Source organism: Streptopelia decaocto, assembly GCF_964273445.1.
Source record: "Streptopelia decaocto genome assembly, chromosome: 3".
Lineage (NCBI taxonomy): Eukaryota > Metazoa > Chordata > Aves > Columbiformes > Columbidae > Streptopelia > Streptopelia decaocto.
The window spans coordinates 46,308,664-46,327,098 of record NC_138656.1 but is presented as its reverse complement, the minus strand read 5'-3'; the positions used below and the strand labels follow the sequence as shown (position 1 = coordinate 46,327,098).

Sequence of the window (18,435 nt, the reverse complement as noted above, 5' to 3'; positions counted from 1 at the left end):
CTGCTGTCACTTTGTAATCAAACCACACACTTAAAACTATTTTACATGATGTTGGCTGCATTGCTTCCTTCCTGGCAGACACTTTAGAACCATAATGACATTCATCTCCATCTTTAATTTACTCCATTGTGCTTCTGTCATTGCAGGATCTTTGCTACCAAGTGCTATGCTTTTATTTCCTCAGTGCTTACAGTAAATTGTAAATTAAGGGTGGTATGATTAAGTCTGAATTGTCCCACTTTTTGTGGGATGAACTAAAGCTCATCATTATTTGAACATCAGTTTATTGTGGTTTAATGAGGTACTCAGTATTATATTTGACTTGGGGGATAGATAGTGGTCAATTTGCAAAGAAAGAAAGACTGCTCCCTGCCAACCCCGGAGAAGTGAGCTGTGTAATGGTGTATTAGGAGTGGACTTTTATTTTAAATTAAATGATTAGTGTTTAATTATTAAGGCCTGAGCCTTCAGTCTGCTATAATATGCTGGCTTCCTTCAGTGGGAACTAAGGATGTTTTGTTCTTGCATATCATACCTTGTAAAGTTTCATACTGAGCGATTCAAAGACTGTATCTATGCTTTTGTATTAGTCATTTTACAGCTTTTTTATTTAGCAAAGGATGAGCCAGGGAGATTTGAAATGGTATTTGCAGAGGATATCTGTCATGTTTAATGGAGAGTGTCCAGGAAGGTAACACAACTGCCAATCCCAAATTAAATACTACATAAAGAGAGAGAGAGATTTTCATGATGCCAGGTTTCCAAGAACTGGTTCATTCCATAGTGTTCAAGTAATGCTTTAGTGGTTCTTTAGTGACTCTTGTTTAACTTCAGTTACTTCCAGAACTTCCATTTTATAAACCTCTTTTAATCACTGCTGTAAAAACTCATCCTGAGTTAAAATTCAGTATACAGTTAATGTTCCAAGAAATAGCCATGCCTGCCTCTCTTGATTCCCAGCTCCTCTCTTTTTTGGAAATCCAATTTCTAAATCTTTCATTTGTCAATTATGAGAGGGAAAGAGAAAAAATAATCAGATAACATTGATGAAAATTTGTCTCCTAATTCAAATTCAGTACTTGTAAGTATCTATATAAGCAAAATAAAGCAGGAGTAAAGATTCTGATACTTCATGTGACTGCTTCCAGTATAGCTAGATCTGCCTCCTTTCTGTTCCTCCTTTCTCTGTCTCCTTTTCCAGCTCATCCTACACCATCCAACAATCAGCTTTGTGCCATTCCAGCAGTGACTTAGCTTCATAATTGGTGCTTCTGCCACTGCTTCCATTTTCAGGATAGACAGACATGAAGTCACTGCATCTGTGGGATTCTTGTTTTGTAACAATCTACATTTGGTTTTAGAAAAAGAAAAAAAATAAGTGCAATGTTTCAAAGGCATATATGAAAAAATCCATCATTCAGTCCCTTTGAGGGACTGAAAAGAGTGCTGGCCTTACATCTCTATCCATCCCATGTTATGGCAGTATAAGAACCAGAGACCAGCATGAAGTTTCTGCTCTTCTCTCTGAAAACCTGATAGCACTCTGTGGGCAGGGACTGTACTAAAATAGTTCTAACATAAATGTATGCTGCTGGGCTGGCAGTTTCTATCTTAGCTCTGAGTTTCCTTCATTTTTTTTTGCTTTGATGACCATTATTTCTTAGTGTCTGAATAGAGAGCTTTTTTGTGGCTTTAGTTGAGAGTGGAGGCTTTTGGGATTTTCAGCTGATTCCTCTAATGGTAAAAGTCTCAGTAAGAGACAGTCACAAAGGTTAAAATGAACATGAGTTTGTAGAAAAGACTGGTTTTCATGCACATTTCCAAGGGGCAGGCTGCTTAGATTAATCAAGTAATGTAAAAGCCATCCCCACTAAGCAAGTCCCCATAGTTCCATTTTTCCAGCAGGAGACCAGAATTATGAACCTTATTTCTGAGGTCACTTCCATAATTGCAACAACATACATATTTTGTAATAGCTTTTCCTTTTTAATGGATATTTAAATTGAGGTAATTAAATATGGTTATTTCATACCCATCTCCTGAGAGGAAACATAACAGCATGATGAAAATACAAGTGAATTGGAAGTAATAAATGTCTTCTAAAAGGACTGCATTTGACTCCCTAAGTAATATTGGTTATTAATTGTTCAGACTCTCAGAGTGATAATGTGGAGATTCAGACGCCTGCCATAGTATAGAAAACTGGATTCCAAAATATTTCAATTTAATAAGCTATTGTTGAAAGTGTTCCTGCAATCAGAAGTACCAGCTGTATATCTCAGGGACAGGCAGTCATGTAACTTGGTACGTAAAGCAGAAGTATAAACTTTCGAAAATTGGATCCAGTTGCTTTTCTCTTCTGGACTTTTTTAGGCCCCTTTCTAATCCTGAATCATTTCTGTCCGTGTCCTAACCTGTAGGCTAATGGACTTGTGTTATTGTGCCAGCACTTCAGACAAATATGTTTTCTTTCTTATGCTGGAGCTGGACCCACACGGCTATATTGCAGGTCATATTAAACATAAGGTGACAAGCCTCTGAAGGCTGTTTGCATTGGCACAGGCTGAACCTAAGTCCTCAGAATTTCAGATTCTTCTCAACATACTAAAGTGTCTTTGACCTCCAAAACTGAGGTAGATATTGGGTAGGCAGTTGCTACCTAATAAAAACTTCAGCTGCCTTGTGTCCAGCTAGGCAGCAAAGGAGCAAGACCTCCTTATCATCTGAGTTTTCAGACCTGTTTCCTGTTCCGAGATGAAACTAGAAAGTTAAGTGTGCACAAGAGAATGTTTAAAAAAGGAAAATAAGGTCCACAGACTTTCTCAAATTCTACTCTGGGTTTTGGATGGCATCTCAAATGATTACAGTGTTCTAGCTGCTTCATTCCTGCCTCTTCTTACAGTGACATCTCTGAACTATTAGCAGGAAGAAATTTGCTTCTCAAAACCCTTTCAAACTCTCATAGAGGAAAAACCAAACTAAAAAGTGTCAGTCAAAGGTTAATCATTTCACATTACCTGTATTATAGTGTGATGTTCTGATTCTCATTTTCCTGTTTAACAATAACATTGCAAGAACTTAAATAAATGTAATGAACTACTTTTCAGTCCAACAAGTGCTCTAGCCTAACTTTGTCACTCAGTTACCTGTGAAAACTGTTTATAGGATCATGTGTGTTTCTGCTATGAACATTATCCCTTCTTTCCACTACATTTACCTGAGCCTAAATGAACTTACAAAACAGATGCCCATAGAATTGATCACAAGCAGTTTTACATCATATAGGAGTGTAAATTAGCTGTCTGGGCTTCCTCAGTAGTTAATGGGGAAGGAGAGATACGTTTTAAGGGAGATCCTATCCTATTCTAATAAAAAGTCTAATGCAGCCGGGATGAATGCCTTCTGAATGGGTTCCTTCATACTGAGCTTAAATAGCTGTTATGTATAAGACACCTCATTTCACCAGGCTTGAGTTCAACAAATCCCACTCAATGCATTTTGGTATGATATGAATGCCCAGGATTGAAGGGTAGGGCCTTGAAAGAACATCCTTATTTAACTCTTTTGTTTCCCCGCCCTGAAATTAGAAGATAATTTTAAAATAGTAACAAAATCAAAAGTTAAATATATGTGGGGAACTGAAATCTGCTTCCTGCCCTTCTCAAGAAATAATATTTCTTCCTTGTAAGACATAGAGATTTGGGGTTACAAAGCAATGGATCTGTAGCTCACCTCCAGCTAATATATTTTCTATTCTATTCTATTCTATTCTATTCTATTCTATTCTATTCTATTCTATTCTATTCTATTCTATTCTATTCTATTCTATTCTATTCTATTCTATTCTATTCTATTCTATTCTATTCTATTCTATTTTTTCTGATATTTGGATAAGCACAGATAAAAGATAATTTGGCTCTGAATTTCACTTAATTATTTTAATTTATAAGAATACTTGAGAGAAAGGGGAAAGAAAAGGGGAAAGGAAAGGGGAAATGAAAGGGAAAAGGAAAGAGGAAAGGAAAGGAAAGGAAAGGAAAGGAAAGGAAAGGAAAGGAAAGGAAAGGAAAGGAAAGGAAAGGAAAGGAAAGGAAAGGAAAGGAAAGGAAAGGAAAGGAAAGGAAAGGAAAGGAAAGGAAAGGAAAGGAAAGGAAAGGAAAGGAAAATATCTGAGGGATTTTAACAAGGAGAAATTATAACGTCCTCAACATTTCTAGGATAGAGATTAAGAGGTAGATAATTACTGTTTGTGAGAGATTACCAGGAAGTGCAGTGAGGAAAAAACTGCAGTGAGCCATAAAACCACTAAGTTTGTTGAGGCCGTGATTTTTAGATTCCAGCAGAGTTAGAAATTTAAGTTCCCAGACTCAACTTTTGAAGGGCTTTTTCTTTCTGCAATGGGGCTCAGGAAGAGCTCAGGAAGTCCTCCGGAAGTTGAGGAGGGTCCTCAGCACATCTAGAAGAAGAAAAACTTGTGATTTATGGCTCAAGAGAAATAAATTAATGAACTGTACATATATGTGTGCGTAGAACAGAAAACCAAGAGAAAATATCTTCCTTGTGTTGTTTTTTTTTCTCCCAGCATAACCAGTAGCACTGACAAACTTTGTTAAATTCTTTTTTTCTATATAGCACTATATGTCAGTGAAGTTAAACCTGCAAAAGAAACATGAATAATTCTGACTTTTGGCAGATCAAAACTTATTTAAAATTTTCCGAGGTATTTCAGTGGTCATTTTATTTGAGTGCACTGCTAAGCCTGACATTCATATTAAGAAACAGAGAATAAGAAAAGAAGCTTTAGATTTGCTGATTGGAAGTTCTCATGCCTTTAATTACTTGAGTGACTGACTGGAGATAGTTTCCTCTCTTGCAGGAAGATTATTGTAAACTCCCTTTTAAATTAATTAATTAACATAAACTTCCTTTTAAGGTGATTAATCTTATCTATTGTATTCACATTTTTACAGAAATGAACAAAATACTTTTCTAGTCATGACTTCAGACGTGTTGTAAAAAATAATCTTCCAGGATTGACAGCAGTAAATTATTATCAACTAATCAGGGAGATTCAAGGCACTTGAGTGCATATTTTAGAAGGTTTTTAGAAAAGTGCCCTACAGATTTAAGTCAAAAATTCCATCCTCGGTACTAAAGCTAGATATATTTATAGAGAGACACACGTACATGTGAGAAATATAATGTATAATGACGACTCTTTGATTACCTTTATATTATAGCTGAAATGAGGTGTTTGTATATTCCCATCATTTGAGGTATGTATTTGTTGGTCTAACGTTTGCTCTGGGTAAAACTATCCTTAAAGCAAACATTCAACTCTATGTTACATCTCTGAACCTGTAGGTTAACTCCATGTGGTTTCAAATTCAACCCTTCAACAACAAATTATTATTTATGTAAGCTGTCAAATCCACACAGGACAAGCAGCTGCAGCAGAAGAAACCAAAGCACATAAACCATAGTGAGAAGCATAAGGCTCCCATAAGAGACTAGTCTTTCCCTTTCTGTATTTAGTCCACTAAGAGTGAATTATTCATTACAATCAAGCTAAAGTTCCCCCAGTCTTGCCATTTCATCCGCAAGTTTGTTGAAAATTAAAGCTCAGCGTGAAGCCTCCAGAGAATTACTCTGGGTTAATAACACCTGCAAAGAACAGAGGTTTCACTGTAAGGTAAATTGCTGTACGATTGCCCACACATCAGCAAAAATTATAATTGGGAGAAACTGAATATTTTCTCTGTATTTAACTGGTGAGGATTTTGTGGAGTGTCATTTTACGTTAAGTAGTAGAGTTATAATTTAGAATGTTTCACAGCGACCAATTGTGTTTGTTTTAACAGTGAGATTTCTTTTCTATGAGAAGATTTTTGTTGCTGTCAGTTGCTATTCTTGCAATATATGTTCAGAAACCTTTCTTAACCTTAGGAAAATTATCAGAGGCAGGCTTTAAACTATGGATTTTTCCCCGTGATTTCTTGTAAATTTGAAAGTTGATACTTTCCCCTACCCAGCTATATCTCATAATTAGCAAGCTAAGTCATGATTTTTATTTCGTCTGTAACATATGTACACTCAGCAGCTCCCTAGACAGCAGTGGAAACTACCTAAAGCATATCTTTTTGTTTCTTCCAGAGGTCTCAGGAATACACTCACGCTTTCTGCATGGGAACTGCTTGTGCTCTCTCTGCTCACCTCTGGGCAAATGTGCTTTTGTGACTTGCAAAGTCACGTGGCTTAATTTAAATTACAATGTACAATTTGCTTACATGGTTGCAGTGTCTGAGCCTTACTTACCAGTAAGCTCTTTTCTCTAGAGAATATACTTTAGAATTATGTACTGAATGCTGCCAGAATCCTTTTGGTGTAGTCTTCTGTCCCTCCCTTCTCATGTCTTGCCACCCTTCTCATTTCTGTGCCTTATGTAGAAAGCTCAAGTGCTTGTCTCACTAAACTCCAGCTTAGTATAATAGTAGTATCATAGTCATAGAGGCTGGGGGTTTTTTCTTCTTTCTTTCTTTCTTTCTTTCTTTCTTTCTTTCTTTCTTTCTTTCTTTCTTTCTTTCTTTCTTTCTTTCTTTCTTTCTTTCTTTCTTTCTTTCTTTCTTTCTTTCTTTCTTTCTTTCTTTCTTTCTTTCTTTCTTTCTTTCTTTCTTTTTCTTTCTCTTCCTTCCTTCCTTCCTTCCTTCCTTCCTTCCTTCCTTCCTTCCTTCCTTCCTTCCTTCCTTCCTTCCTTCCTTCCTTCCTTCCTTCCTTCCTTCCTTCCTTCCTTCCTTCCTTCCTTCCTTCCTTCCTTCCCTTTCTCTTTCTCTTTCTCTTTCTCTTTCTCTTTCTCTTTCTCTTTCGCTTTCGCTTTCGCTTTCGCTTTCGCTTTCGCTTTCTCTTTCCCTTTCCCTTTCCCTTTCCCTTTCTCTTTCTCTTTCTCTTTCTCTTTCTCTTTCTTTTCTCTTTCTCTCTTTCCTTCTTCCTCTTTCTCTCTTCCTCTCTCTCTCTTTCTCTCTCTCTTTCTCTCTTTCTCTCTCTCTTTCTTTCTCTCTTTCTCTCATTCTTTCTCTTTCTTCAGTTTTGACAGAAAAAAAAAAAGAAAAACAAAACCACCAACAACCAACCAAACAACCAAACCCCTCAAACAACACACACACACACACACACACACACAACCAAGTAACCAAACACGAACAAAAAAAATCCAAAGAAAAAAAGTGGTTAAAGGCTAAGGGAAGAGGACCATATCTAGGAGAATGACATCTGGTTTCAGATGTGCACTTGTAGCGCAGTGAAACTTGCTTTAGTAAATTCCTCTTCCATGCCTTTTACAGTTACTGAAATAAAATGTCCCCTGTGTCAAAGGCAAACATGTAAGAGACGAGGAATTCATAACTGCATGAATGTGTTAGATAATAATATGTAGTGGGTGCTGCCGCTATACATAATGGCTGAGCTATTCTTACTGCTAAGGGCTAATATAACACAGGTTCATTTCCTTGGATCAACATTCCATGTGTTAAAAAATAATTTGCTGGGCAAGATGAGGCTTTTCAGGCTCAGATAATCCAAATGCCTGCTCCAGATCACTGAGAAGGAAATAACAAGTATGTACTGATTGACTGATCTTCCTTTTCCACAACACTTCAAAGTGTTTCCCTTTCTCACTTAACAACAAACCAGGCCTCCTGCATGGAATTGTCTGTGGAAGTCTTGCCGTGGGCTCCAGTTTCAAGCTTGTCATCCCCGTGTCACTTATTGTGGATTATCTTAGAGTTTAACTCAGTTATTACAGGGCTAGGGGAAGACCTGGTGTTTGGCTCAGGGCTCTAGAAAAGAGGAGAGGAAGCAGGTGTATTGTATAAGCAAACCTCCATGTGTCAACATCCATGCACTTGTCAGATGAACTTATCTGCTCCAGCTGCACTGTTCTAAGAGTGGGTCTTTCAGTACATTTACCTGATGTATTATGTATCTTAAAAGTGCTGTCAGTTTCTTTCAGAGAACTTTGTGGCATAGGGAATATAATTATGAGGATGATCTAGCATCACCATAGGATCCTATGATATGAGCCTAAGTACCAACTAACAGCATTGAATTGGGCTAGGTGCCTGTCACAGGAGCACCCCAAAAGTCAATTTAGGCAGGCAACAAGCTCCAAAGAGACTTTATTCTAACCAGTGCTGTTGAACAGAAACCAACTACAAATGGGGTTTATCCAAAATTATTCAGCACTCTGACAGCATTATACAACATAGGTTCAGATACCAGTTAGGAGTTCAGTTACTACACAACTGACTCAAACTCAAGGGGATCAGGTCCCAAAACTCTAAAATGATGATTAAAAATGCACATCTTCACACTCTGTGACAAAGTAAAGATTCTCAAGGGTACCCAGATCTCCTACCACATTGACAAGGTGTCTCAGTCCTCAAGGAACGTTCCTTAGGTGGCCAGTCTAAGGAAGAGAGTTTTTGCAGAAGTACTGCTTTGAGGGACACCAACTCAAAGCAAGAGGGGGTCTCGGCTGTGGTCCATTTATACCATAGTTGAATCTGAGCTGCGGTCATTTATGGTAGTTTTCCGGAAACTTCTCTCAAGCAAGGGATTTCATTGGTCAAGGGCCATGTCTGTTGACCAAGAGTCATGTGCATGACCATAGTGGCCCGTCAGCTTAGAAGTTTGTGTTGCTTTCAGGGGCAGGGGAGTACACCTGCCACAGTTCTGTACAGTGGGAGTTAACCCCTGTCCAAGAGAAAAGTGAAAAAGGAAAGGACTGTCATTTTAAAGAGAAAAACTAATGCATGTTCAGAAAGCCAATGGTAGTTCAGAGGGGCAAAAATGGATAACTGAAAGAAGTGTTGTGCTGTGGTCTTTTAGTCCATGTTTCAAATGGTCTGTGTCACACACAAACTTCTGTTGTTTCAAAGCTGTTCTTTTCACAATGTGACACCCATGGAAAAATATCTTTAAAAATGAAAAATAATGGAAAAAATGAAAGAAAGAAAAAGACCCAAGGTGTGCAAACAAGATTCATAGTTGCTTGGGTTCAAACAGGTGTTTTTTTATTCCTTCTCTATATTACAGATACGTACCTAAATTTAGATGTTTTTCTTTGAATTGTGTTACGAACTTGTCCTTAACATATGGAAGTCACATTTATTTCTAATTTTGAACTGTCATTGGAATTTAAATTTTGTGAAAAGAGGAAACAAGAAAAGAAAAAAAAAAATCTGGTTTTCTAGGTTGTCCTGGAGCCAAGAAGAATGAGTTCCTGACTAGTGTTTTGGATGCACTGTCCACAGATATGGTGCATGCAGTGTCTGATCCATCATTGTCTTCTAGCCGGTGGGTTTCCAGTCCTTTTTGTGTGTCTTTAAAAAAATTCCGACACCAGTGAAGGAATTGTTGATGACTTTGAGAAGTAAATCTTCATCCTTCACAAAGGGTAAATTTCCAAGAACCTACCTAGGAGAGCTTACTTCAAAGTTACCACTGTAGACTGTGTCCACTAAACAGAGATGCATTTGATAGCTAAATTCTCAGCAGCAGCACAGCTTACAGTTTATCTGTAGCTGCTGGCACAACTGTGTCTCAGTCTTTTTTGTCCTTTCAGGCATTACTTAATGAATATGTGCTGCCTTCTAGATTCATAGTTTGCCTAGTTGCTTGTAAAACAAACCAATGCTATCAACAATCACAGTTATAACTTTCATCATAATCCAATATATTTTGATGTTTTATCTCTAAGAGCATCCATCGTGGGTTGTAATTGGAGCCTAGGTATTTGGTGATACTGACTGTTGACTTACTTCAATCTGGTATATTACACATTTTCATGGTTCTTCCATCTATGAAACTGTCTTTTTCTCTTTTATTTCTCTCTTCAGTTTTCTGTGTTTCGGGAAATGAAAGGGGAAAGCACTGTTTTCTGACTATGGTGCTGACCTCAACAGAGTTTCAGAGATGTAACTAAGAACAGATTCCAACCCTTAGTGTAAAATTTAAGATACAGTTGGCCAAAGTGGAAAAAGAAGAATTCAGTACAAGAAGCTAGTGGCCAAGAGCAGGGAGGTCTATGTAACAAAGCATCAGAAAGTGATTTAACTATCCTGAAATAAAGGTATAAACTGAGGTTTAGGTATCAGAATTAAGACTAAACTCCTGTTTTCTGTTTCAGGGTTTCAGAGCCTGATCCAAATCATACTCTGGAAGAGAGAGTGGTCCACTGGTATTTCAAACAGCTAGATAAAAATTCCAGTGGTGACATTGGCAAGAAAGAAATCAAGCCATTTAAGAGATTCCTAAGAAAGAAATCAAAACCCAAAAAATGTGTGAAGAAGTTTGTGGAATACTGTGATGTGAACAACGACAAATCCTTATCAGTACAAGAATTAATGGGCTGCTTGGGAGTAACAAAAGAAGAAGGTAAAGCAGAAACAAAGAAACGCCATAGTAAGAACCTTTTCTACCTTGTTCACTAGATTATTCAAAGCTCATGAAGTCTGATAGTTGTATATACCACAAGTATTCAAAATAAAAGAATACACCTGTCTGTAGCCAATGCAGCTGTTGCTTAGGGCAGATGGCAAGAAAGCTGCTTCTGTGTACACAAATCATCACTTTACTCCAACAGAATCAAAAATTTCCTGTTGATTCTGACCATTACACTTATTACAGTAGGAAACCTTAGAGGATACGATAACATTAACAGTCATCGAAAAGCCAATTTAATGTTATTATAGTACTATGTCCTGAATGAGTGGAAATATCACACCTGTGCTTTTTGGATTCCTGATGGGAAGGAAGCACATTGTTTTCTGGTGACTTCTCATTTCTCAAATGTTGTTTAGAGATACAGTGAGGAATGTGGTCATCTGCCAAACAGGTGGAACAACTGCTGGTACACAGCCACCTTACTGTGCTGCCAAATGGTAGAAAGGGGAACAACTAACTACAGTGTGTAATGGTCCATGCGGAGTTCAATCACACAATTCCTGAAAACAACAGCAGTAGATCCCCATACTGTAAGAAGTTGTAGAACCTGAATATAGGCAAATTGTTTTGTTTACCTGGGATTTTAAAATGAAGCCAGGGCAGTAAAACGAAGGTATCATAGGAAATGAGAAGCAAAACAAGTGGGAAACGCAGTCAGAAAAAAAATTATTGTATTAAAGGGAATACTGAGAAAAGAGAGAATAGCTCTGTGTTGTACTTATAAAGTAAATTGTCTATGCCTTACAGAAACAGATCTCTTGAAACACAGATATCAAATGCAGGATTTTTTTCTGTTTTGTTGTGGGGTGCTTTTTTTTTGTTGTTGTGGGTTTTTTTGTTTGTTTGTTTGTTTTAGGTTTTTTGGTTGGTTGATAGGTTGGGTTTTTTGTACACCTAATACCTCGCAATTTTCACTTAAGTGAGGGAGGTGAAAAAAATGTATATAAAGGTGGATGACTGTGTTTTCTTTATGGTTTAAACATGGAAACTGAAATGCAACATCCTTTAAATTCTCAATATTTGGCAGACTAAAGGGGAGTGCATTATGGTCATTCCATGTGTTACCATCCAGACACATCTGTCTTGCTGCAGCTGTCATTCCTTGGTCTGAAATGATGAAATTTGAGTTTGAGTTGATGAAATCATTACTCCAGGACTTAAAGGAAAGCTATAGCAAGACTCAAACCAAAACTCAGCTTTTCCTGTGCCCGTTTCAGTGAAAGAAAAAAAAAAAGAAAAAGAAAAAAAGCTTAAGGTTCTCCTGCTTTATATAAGCTGCCTATTTTGGAAAAGAAAGTTGTAAGAGGCATGAAATTATATTAAGAGCACACAGAGATTTAGCTAAAGAAAAAAATCATGTTCACGGTAACTGGAGATTTTTCACAGAGCTTCTCCAACAGAAATGTAGTCAATAATGAGAACATTAGTTTTTGGAAGGAAAAAATACCTCAGAACTTTTGCATTCAAAAACTAATGGCATCCAGTTGGAAAAAAAAATCTCAACCAAACATTGTTTCTTTCCTAAAAATAGATATCTCTAAAGACAAAACAACAAAATTTGTTTTTGTTGGAATATCAGCATTCTGTGTTTTTTCTCCTACTTGATAATTAAAATTTCCTTTCTGATAGACCTTTCACTTGCACAAAAGAAATCAGTCAGCACGCCACTAGAGTTATATTTCTAGAAATAGGAGAGACCTCGTCACTTGAGGTGTGAAAGCTGAGATAAGGAAGCTGGTCTGTAGCGTTTTGTGTGAGTCCCAGGTATCTTGTGAGAATCATTTGAAGCAGTATAAGAGCCAGAGAGCTGCAAAACTTACTTTCTTGAGGGAATGGGAGTTTCTGTAGTATTTTTCAAGGCCCAGTTTCATTACCCATTGTCCCAATGCAGCTCAGTTAACTAACAAGCTGATGTGGAAAACCAAAAGGATGAGTTCCTCTCTGGCCTCCCAAGTTGAATAGGCCAGCAGACTCATGTAGCTGTTTTTTGTTTTTTGTTTTTTTGTTTTTTGTTTTTTGTTTTTCGTTTTTTGTTTTTTGTTTTTTTTTTCCTCATTTAGAGCACTGTCTTGTACTTTCCTATGAAGAAACATAAAAACAAGACATAATCATGTTGCTTTATAGATTAAATGTGAACAATATCTTTGGCTGGTAGAGCTGTTCCTGTGCAATGTCTTTAATTGGAGTGAATGCTTTCCAGCCAGTCTGATTGTCCGTGCTTCCTTCCCACTAGGAATAATAGGCTACTAAAGATTTAATAAGTTTGTAATGATCAACACTGACTAGATGCAATCTGTCCTAACCAAATGTCACATATTAAATGGCAAGAAATGCTGTAATTCAACTTCTATACAACATGATAGAAGCAACACCTGTGTTCAGGAAAAAGCAAATGTTTCAATGGAAAATCTGAAATATTTTATCTCATTTATTGAAAGTGGTGCAGTTACCCTGCTCTAAATGATAGCAGAATGAGGGCTTCAGTTCTTCAGGATGCTACGTATGACTTGCAAATTATATTAATAGTGATTTCCTTTTCCTCCTTTAGCAGCGCCTAAAACCAACACTGAGAGCACTTCATCCAGCAGGCAGGTGAGTACTGAGGAGAGAAAGATCTCCATTCCTGCCTTGCCTAGCCGAATGCTTTAGGGTTTTAGCAGCTGTCATTGCAGCTTCAAGCTACAGTCATCTGCCATTCTGCAGACTTGCCAGGAAAATGTAGAACAGCATCCTGATTAACAAATTTTGACTTCAGTTCTGTCTAAGAAAAGCTGAATCAATAAATGTGAAGAAGATTATGCCTGCACATGGATGTACCTAGTAAAGTGTAATTGACATCTAGGTTAGTGATAATTAGATTAACGTAATTGAGCCCTCGTATGAGTCTTCTGCATTCCTGAGTGTTCTCATTCCCACACACTTTTAAATGTGCACTGCTTTATCTTCATTTACCTTTTACTATAACTGAATTCTGTTAAATTTCCTGTGAGTCATACTATAGACACAAACTTTGATTGAAATAATTCTTTCTGAAAAAAGCCACACATTTCCCATGCCCTATGAAAATCTATACATTTCAGAAGCCTCACTGAATTATTGTAGGGTGGTTTTAAACACCTTTTAAAATCTTAGTGTAGAGAAAAGAGCTGTCACTTTCAAATGCCTTTGCTGGGTGAGCAAAATGATGTTGGAGAACTAGGATTTGCATCAGTCTGCTCCTATATGTTAACACTAAAATTGGTTAGGTTTGCAGAATGATTGTAGCAAATGTCAGCTGCCCTGACAACATAATCCGTTATTTGTGTTTGCATCAATTTTCTGCAAAGACTTGATTTTGTGTTTCTGAATAATACCAGTGTATGTCACTCATGGCATTTTGAATAGCACTCAAGGTGTTCAGAGCTTCAAAAGACACAAAAGCAGAATCCTTAAATCAAGGAAAGGTACATATTGAAAAGGAGGGATTCAAATGGAAGCTCAGGCAAAAGCTTCAAAAAAATGCTTCTCATTTATGTTTGTCTATCTTTATAATCCTTAATCCTAAAGATTCACTTTTCTGGAAACATGGGCACGGCTTCCTGGCACTTTTGCATAGGTCTGAAGAAGGACTTGTGAGTTTGCCAGTTATTTGAATGGTGTGGTAAAAGATTCATCTTCACAACATTCTTGCCTCACTTTTCTATTAGAAGAATCAAATGATTAATTCCCATAAAAGCGTCAGTAAATGATGAATTGTTTTTAAAAATATTCATATAAACATATGAACAGCTCAGGTAATCCTGCAGCTTGCAAAACTGCTAATTTTGGAATTGGCTAAAAAAATCCCAAAACCATAGTTGTGGTTAATGTCTTCCCACTTATCAGAAAGCTAGGTTCATTTGTTAAAAACAGAACCCAGGGTGAACCTCCCCACAAGGCAAGAGAAATCTTCCTCTCATTGTTGCTAGTCAGTTTGTTACTTGCTTTATCTCTGATTTCTTTGATGTTAAGCTCACACTTCCTAAGGCAAGCTCAGCATTGGTTGTGAGTTCTACCAGAGACCTCCTACATAAGTTTGATGGAATATAAAATATTCTCACAGATAGAGGAATGTGATAAGTTTCTGTTTGTTTAAACAAAAGTTTGTGGTCTTAACTTTTCAAGTTCCCCCCACAAATCACTTATGCTTTAAACAAAGCAGCCTGAAAACAATTATCCTGTTGGAACTCAAAAACATTCAAAGGGGTTATTTTAATTATATAATGGCAATTACTGGCACACGTGCATTACACTTGAAGCATGACAAGCCCTCTCCCCTTCCTTGTAATCTGATCCTGACTTTCAGGATCTGTAATAAAAATGTTCTACAGCATCTATGTTTTTTAATTTTATCTAATAATTTTGCTGAGTCAGCACCAACTATTTTAAAAGCTGTTGCTGATGAATGATAGCCTTGAATTAAGGCTGGGTCAGCAAACCATCTGTTGGCAGTTTCATACTTGAACAATATGAGGCTGAAAATGCAGAATGTGGCTTTCATCACGAAAGTTTTCACTTGAAAGGAAGTTATTGAAGAGCAACTGGTCTGGGTAGGAGCCACTGAAAGGAAACCACCCATCTATGAAGGATTGATCAGATTTTCACCACTCAGGGGTTGGGCACTCAGGAGCTCATTTTCTTCTAGTTTATTGTGGCAGTTCAGTTATATACATGCTTATGTGTGCTTAGGCATGTATTCCTGAATATCTTTTTTTAATATATGTACACATCCATATTTGTACATGCACAAACAAGCTTACTGAAAGAAAGCAGATATATATACGTATACTAATATGCTGAGTCTCAGCTGTGGTTGCTCTAACAGAGGTCAGATGCACGATGGATCTAACAGAACTGGGGTAGTTGCCAGGTATGTGTCCCTTGCTCAGCTCCACCCTGTCCAACAAACATACACATACATGTAGACACACCGTCAATGAGACCCAGAGGGTCTTTTGCAGCCTAGCAAAAAGTTTACAAGGAAACTATAGATTGTTCATAACACTTTGGCCAGCAGGCCATTCCTTATACATCACATGCCATAGAAAGGTGTATTGCACCAGGGACTTGCCCAGGCAGTTTCTAAAACTGTGTGTTTGACAGGTATGTAGAGGCCATAGGTAAAAAATAGTGAAGATGTTTCTCTTACCCTTGTTTAAAGATGCTATGAAGGACTACAAGGAAGAATTTTTTTTAATTCCTCATATATGTTTGTGCAGAACTAATTTTGATAGTGGCATGTGGACACCACTGAAAAACAGAGACAAATGTTTGTACTAGATTACTTGAAAACATGATTAATAATGCACATTTTTTCAACTTTCTTTCAGCAAGTTTCTAAGAAGCAAGGGTGAACAACTTACTGATCCAACACAGATCTGTTTGACATGTGGGAGATTTCCTCACCAAAAGGCAATAAAAACAACTGTAGTATTTGCACTTTGTACTTAAAAATGTAAATTCACTTTGTAGAAATGAAATATTTAAACAGACTTTTTTTTATTATTATTTTTAATCTGTGAAAATGTAATAGCTAGTTTTGAAAAATTATCACATACAATGTATGTGTATTCTTTAGTTGACTGAAATATGTAAAACATGTTGGAGATGTAAAAGTTTGCATTTAAACCATTTTTTAAAAAATAGTTTTTTTGGCAAACACTAGCATAGAAACCTGATTCTATGTATTTTGGTTTAAATAGTATGCCTTGTTTTTCTTAATCAATGCTGTCATTTAAGTAGAGTTATGCTGAAATGTCTACTGTATTCTCAATTTTTTCCAAGCAGTGTTGGATGTGTCAGGTTTGCAGGATTGAGGGAAGTGTGGTTTACCTGATTTTGCAGTTTTTAACTGAACAGATTTTTCATCGGTGACACTATTTTATTTCACGTTGGTTTTGGTTATGTTTAGTTGCTATCATTATGCTTTCCAAAGATCATGCAATGAGAATGCAACCACTAAGGGATTCAAAACAGTTATTCTACATTTGGGTTACTTGTAGAAAAATGTATTCTTCTATCCATTTTTGAGGCGCCTTCCATTACAAGCTGTGGTAGGTGGTAGGATTTTTTTCCCATTTGTTATCACTTGGGTTATTAATACACCAAACCAACACGGAGTAAGGCAGATTGTAATGTCACTCAGTCTGGTTCAGTCTGAGTCTGAAAGTGTATTTCTGTGGTCAGTGCACAGCAGGACCAGAGTTTACATGGGTCAGAATTGTAAATCTAACTATAAAGAGACAGGAAAGGCTAAACAGATTGTTCAACCTTTTCTTGCTCTACACCTGACTGCCCCCATCAGCTCTTTGGTTTGCCTTGGGGTCCTCTAGAGGTAAAGCTGAACAAATTATGAACAGTTGCCATCATGAGGGGCTACTCACATTGCCCCTGCCTGAGGCTTTTCCTTTACTGTCTGAAAGTTCTCACAAGTTTTCATACCTTCTCTGTCATTTTTCCCCCTAATGCTTTTTTTGTTTGTGTGCCTGAGGGGAATAAGAACTTGCGGATGTGAATTTAGAGCAGGAGACCCAGGTGAAAAAGGTTCAGCTCTTAAACAACTGTGAGTTACAAGCAGCTGGGTTGATCGATGCAGTGGTAGATTGACTGCTGGCATCTAAGAGCTGACATGAAAAGGCAGGAATGTTGCAACAAGCAGTGATTTCATTCTGCTTTGCTTAAATTACGTGCGGGATCTGACATGACTAACTAATCACAATAGCACCCTGGTTTGAGCTTATACCTGGAAAGCTTTTTTGCAAATATAAATGTTTCATTTCAATTTCAACGTATGTTGAAGAAACACTGTATACAGTGTATGCAGTGTATACAGTGGAACCGTACCCAGAAATTATGTACTCTAAGCTTTGGCAGCAGGAGGAACCAGGATGCAACTGTGTGTTATCTTGTATTTTTGTTTTAAAAAGTATTTGTTATCCTTTTATACTGTTAAACTTTGAATATAATCTTCTGGATAGATTAAAGATCAGTATGTTATCAAACTATGCTTGTGATTTTTATTCTGCAACACAGATAGCCATGCTTGGAAGCAGGTACGCTCAGTGGTAACTTCACTGCATTGAGTTTAAAAGTAACCTCATGACATCACATTGTGTCCCTCTTCTCTTCCCTTGCCCCTTTATTGAATTCTCTGCTGAGGTAGTTCATGCCTTATTCATACCAATGCTTTCTCAAAATGGTGATTTTGAGGCCAGATCCTTTGTTGCTGCTATCTCCATATAGTTTCAGGTTGGTCTCTTGCCTTTTCTCAGTGAATTGCAATGTGGTGTAGATAGAGATCACACCTTTTCCTCTCAGTGTGAGCGTGAGCTGCTGTGGAACTTTCAACCTGACTGGAAACAATGAGGAGAGAGAGGCAAACCCTGAGAACACTCAGCACTTGGCTAGGTAGGCTCCGTATGGTTAATAGCAGCATTTTGTAAGAAGCATTTAACTCCATCACTGTGGCCTTTGGAGACAATGACACAAACATGAGGTATTTAATCTTTGCACATATTCTGCGTGGTCACATTTATGCTTCATTTAAATTTCTAGCCATTATACCACTTTCTACAAACAGTACCAAGTTCTCATAGTTCCAGTTAGAGCCCAGTCACACCACAGCACTGGTGTTTATTTAGTTCCACAGTAATTAATTAGTTCTAGTTTTTATCCATTCCATGCGCAACAATTTTTTCAATTTTAATTCTATTCTTATTGAAAGCACTATATATATATATTGCTTCTCATTGACCAATATTTGTTCTAATTCCATCTATTGCAGAACAGATTTATTTAGAGCTTTTAAAAAGTTTTAAGTAGAAGACTATTAACTTTTAAAAATGTATATTTGTTCAATGATTTGTCCAGCCTATTGCAACATCCATTATTCAACAGGCCAAACTGTGAAAAATGTTG

At 37.2% G+C, this 18,435-nt stretch overlaps 1 protein-coding gene across 10 annotated transcripts in view; it reads left to right on the top strand.

Moving 5' to 3' along the window:
• The window catches only part of SMOC2 (SPARC related modular calcium binding 2), a 144,543-nt gene extending 127,024 nt beyond the window's left edge, over positions 1 to 17,519 (top strand). For 2 of the 10 annotated variants that reach the window (XM_082048045.1, XM_082048043.1), the window contains exons 10-13: positions 9,249 to 9,351; positions 10,184 to 10,458; positions 13,052 to 13,092; positions 15,849 to 17,519. In XM_082048045.1, the coding sequence (XP_081904171.1) occupies positions 9,249 to 9,351; positions 10,184 to 10,458; positions 13,052 to 13,092; positions 15,849 to 15,872 (443 nt within the window). In that variant the 3' untranslated portion in view covers positions 15,873 to 17,519. Of the gene's footprint in view, positions 1 to 9,248; positions 9,352 to 10,183; positions 10,459 to 13,048; positions 13,095 to 15,848 lie in introns of all 10 variants that reach the window. The other 8 variants (XM_082048042.1, XM_082048050.1, XM_082048049.1 and 5 more) reach the window with 7 other exon arrangements.
• Positions 17,520 to 18,435: the final 916 nt, after the last annotated feature.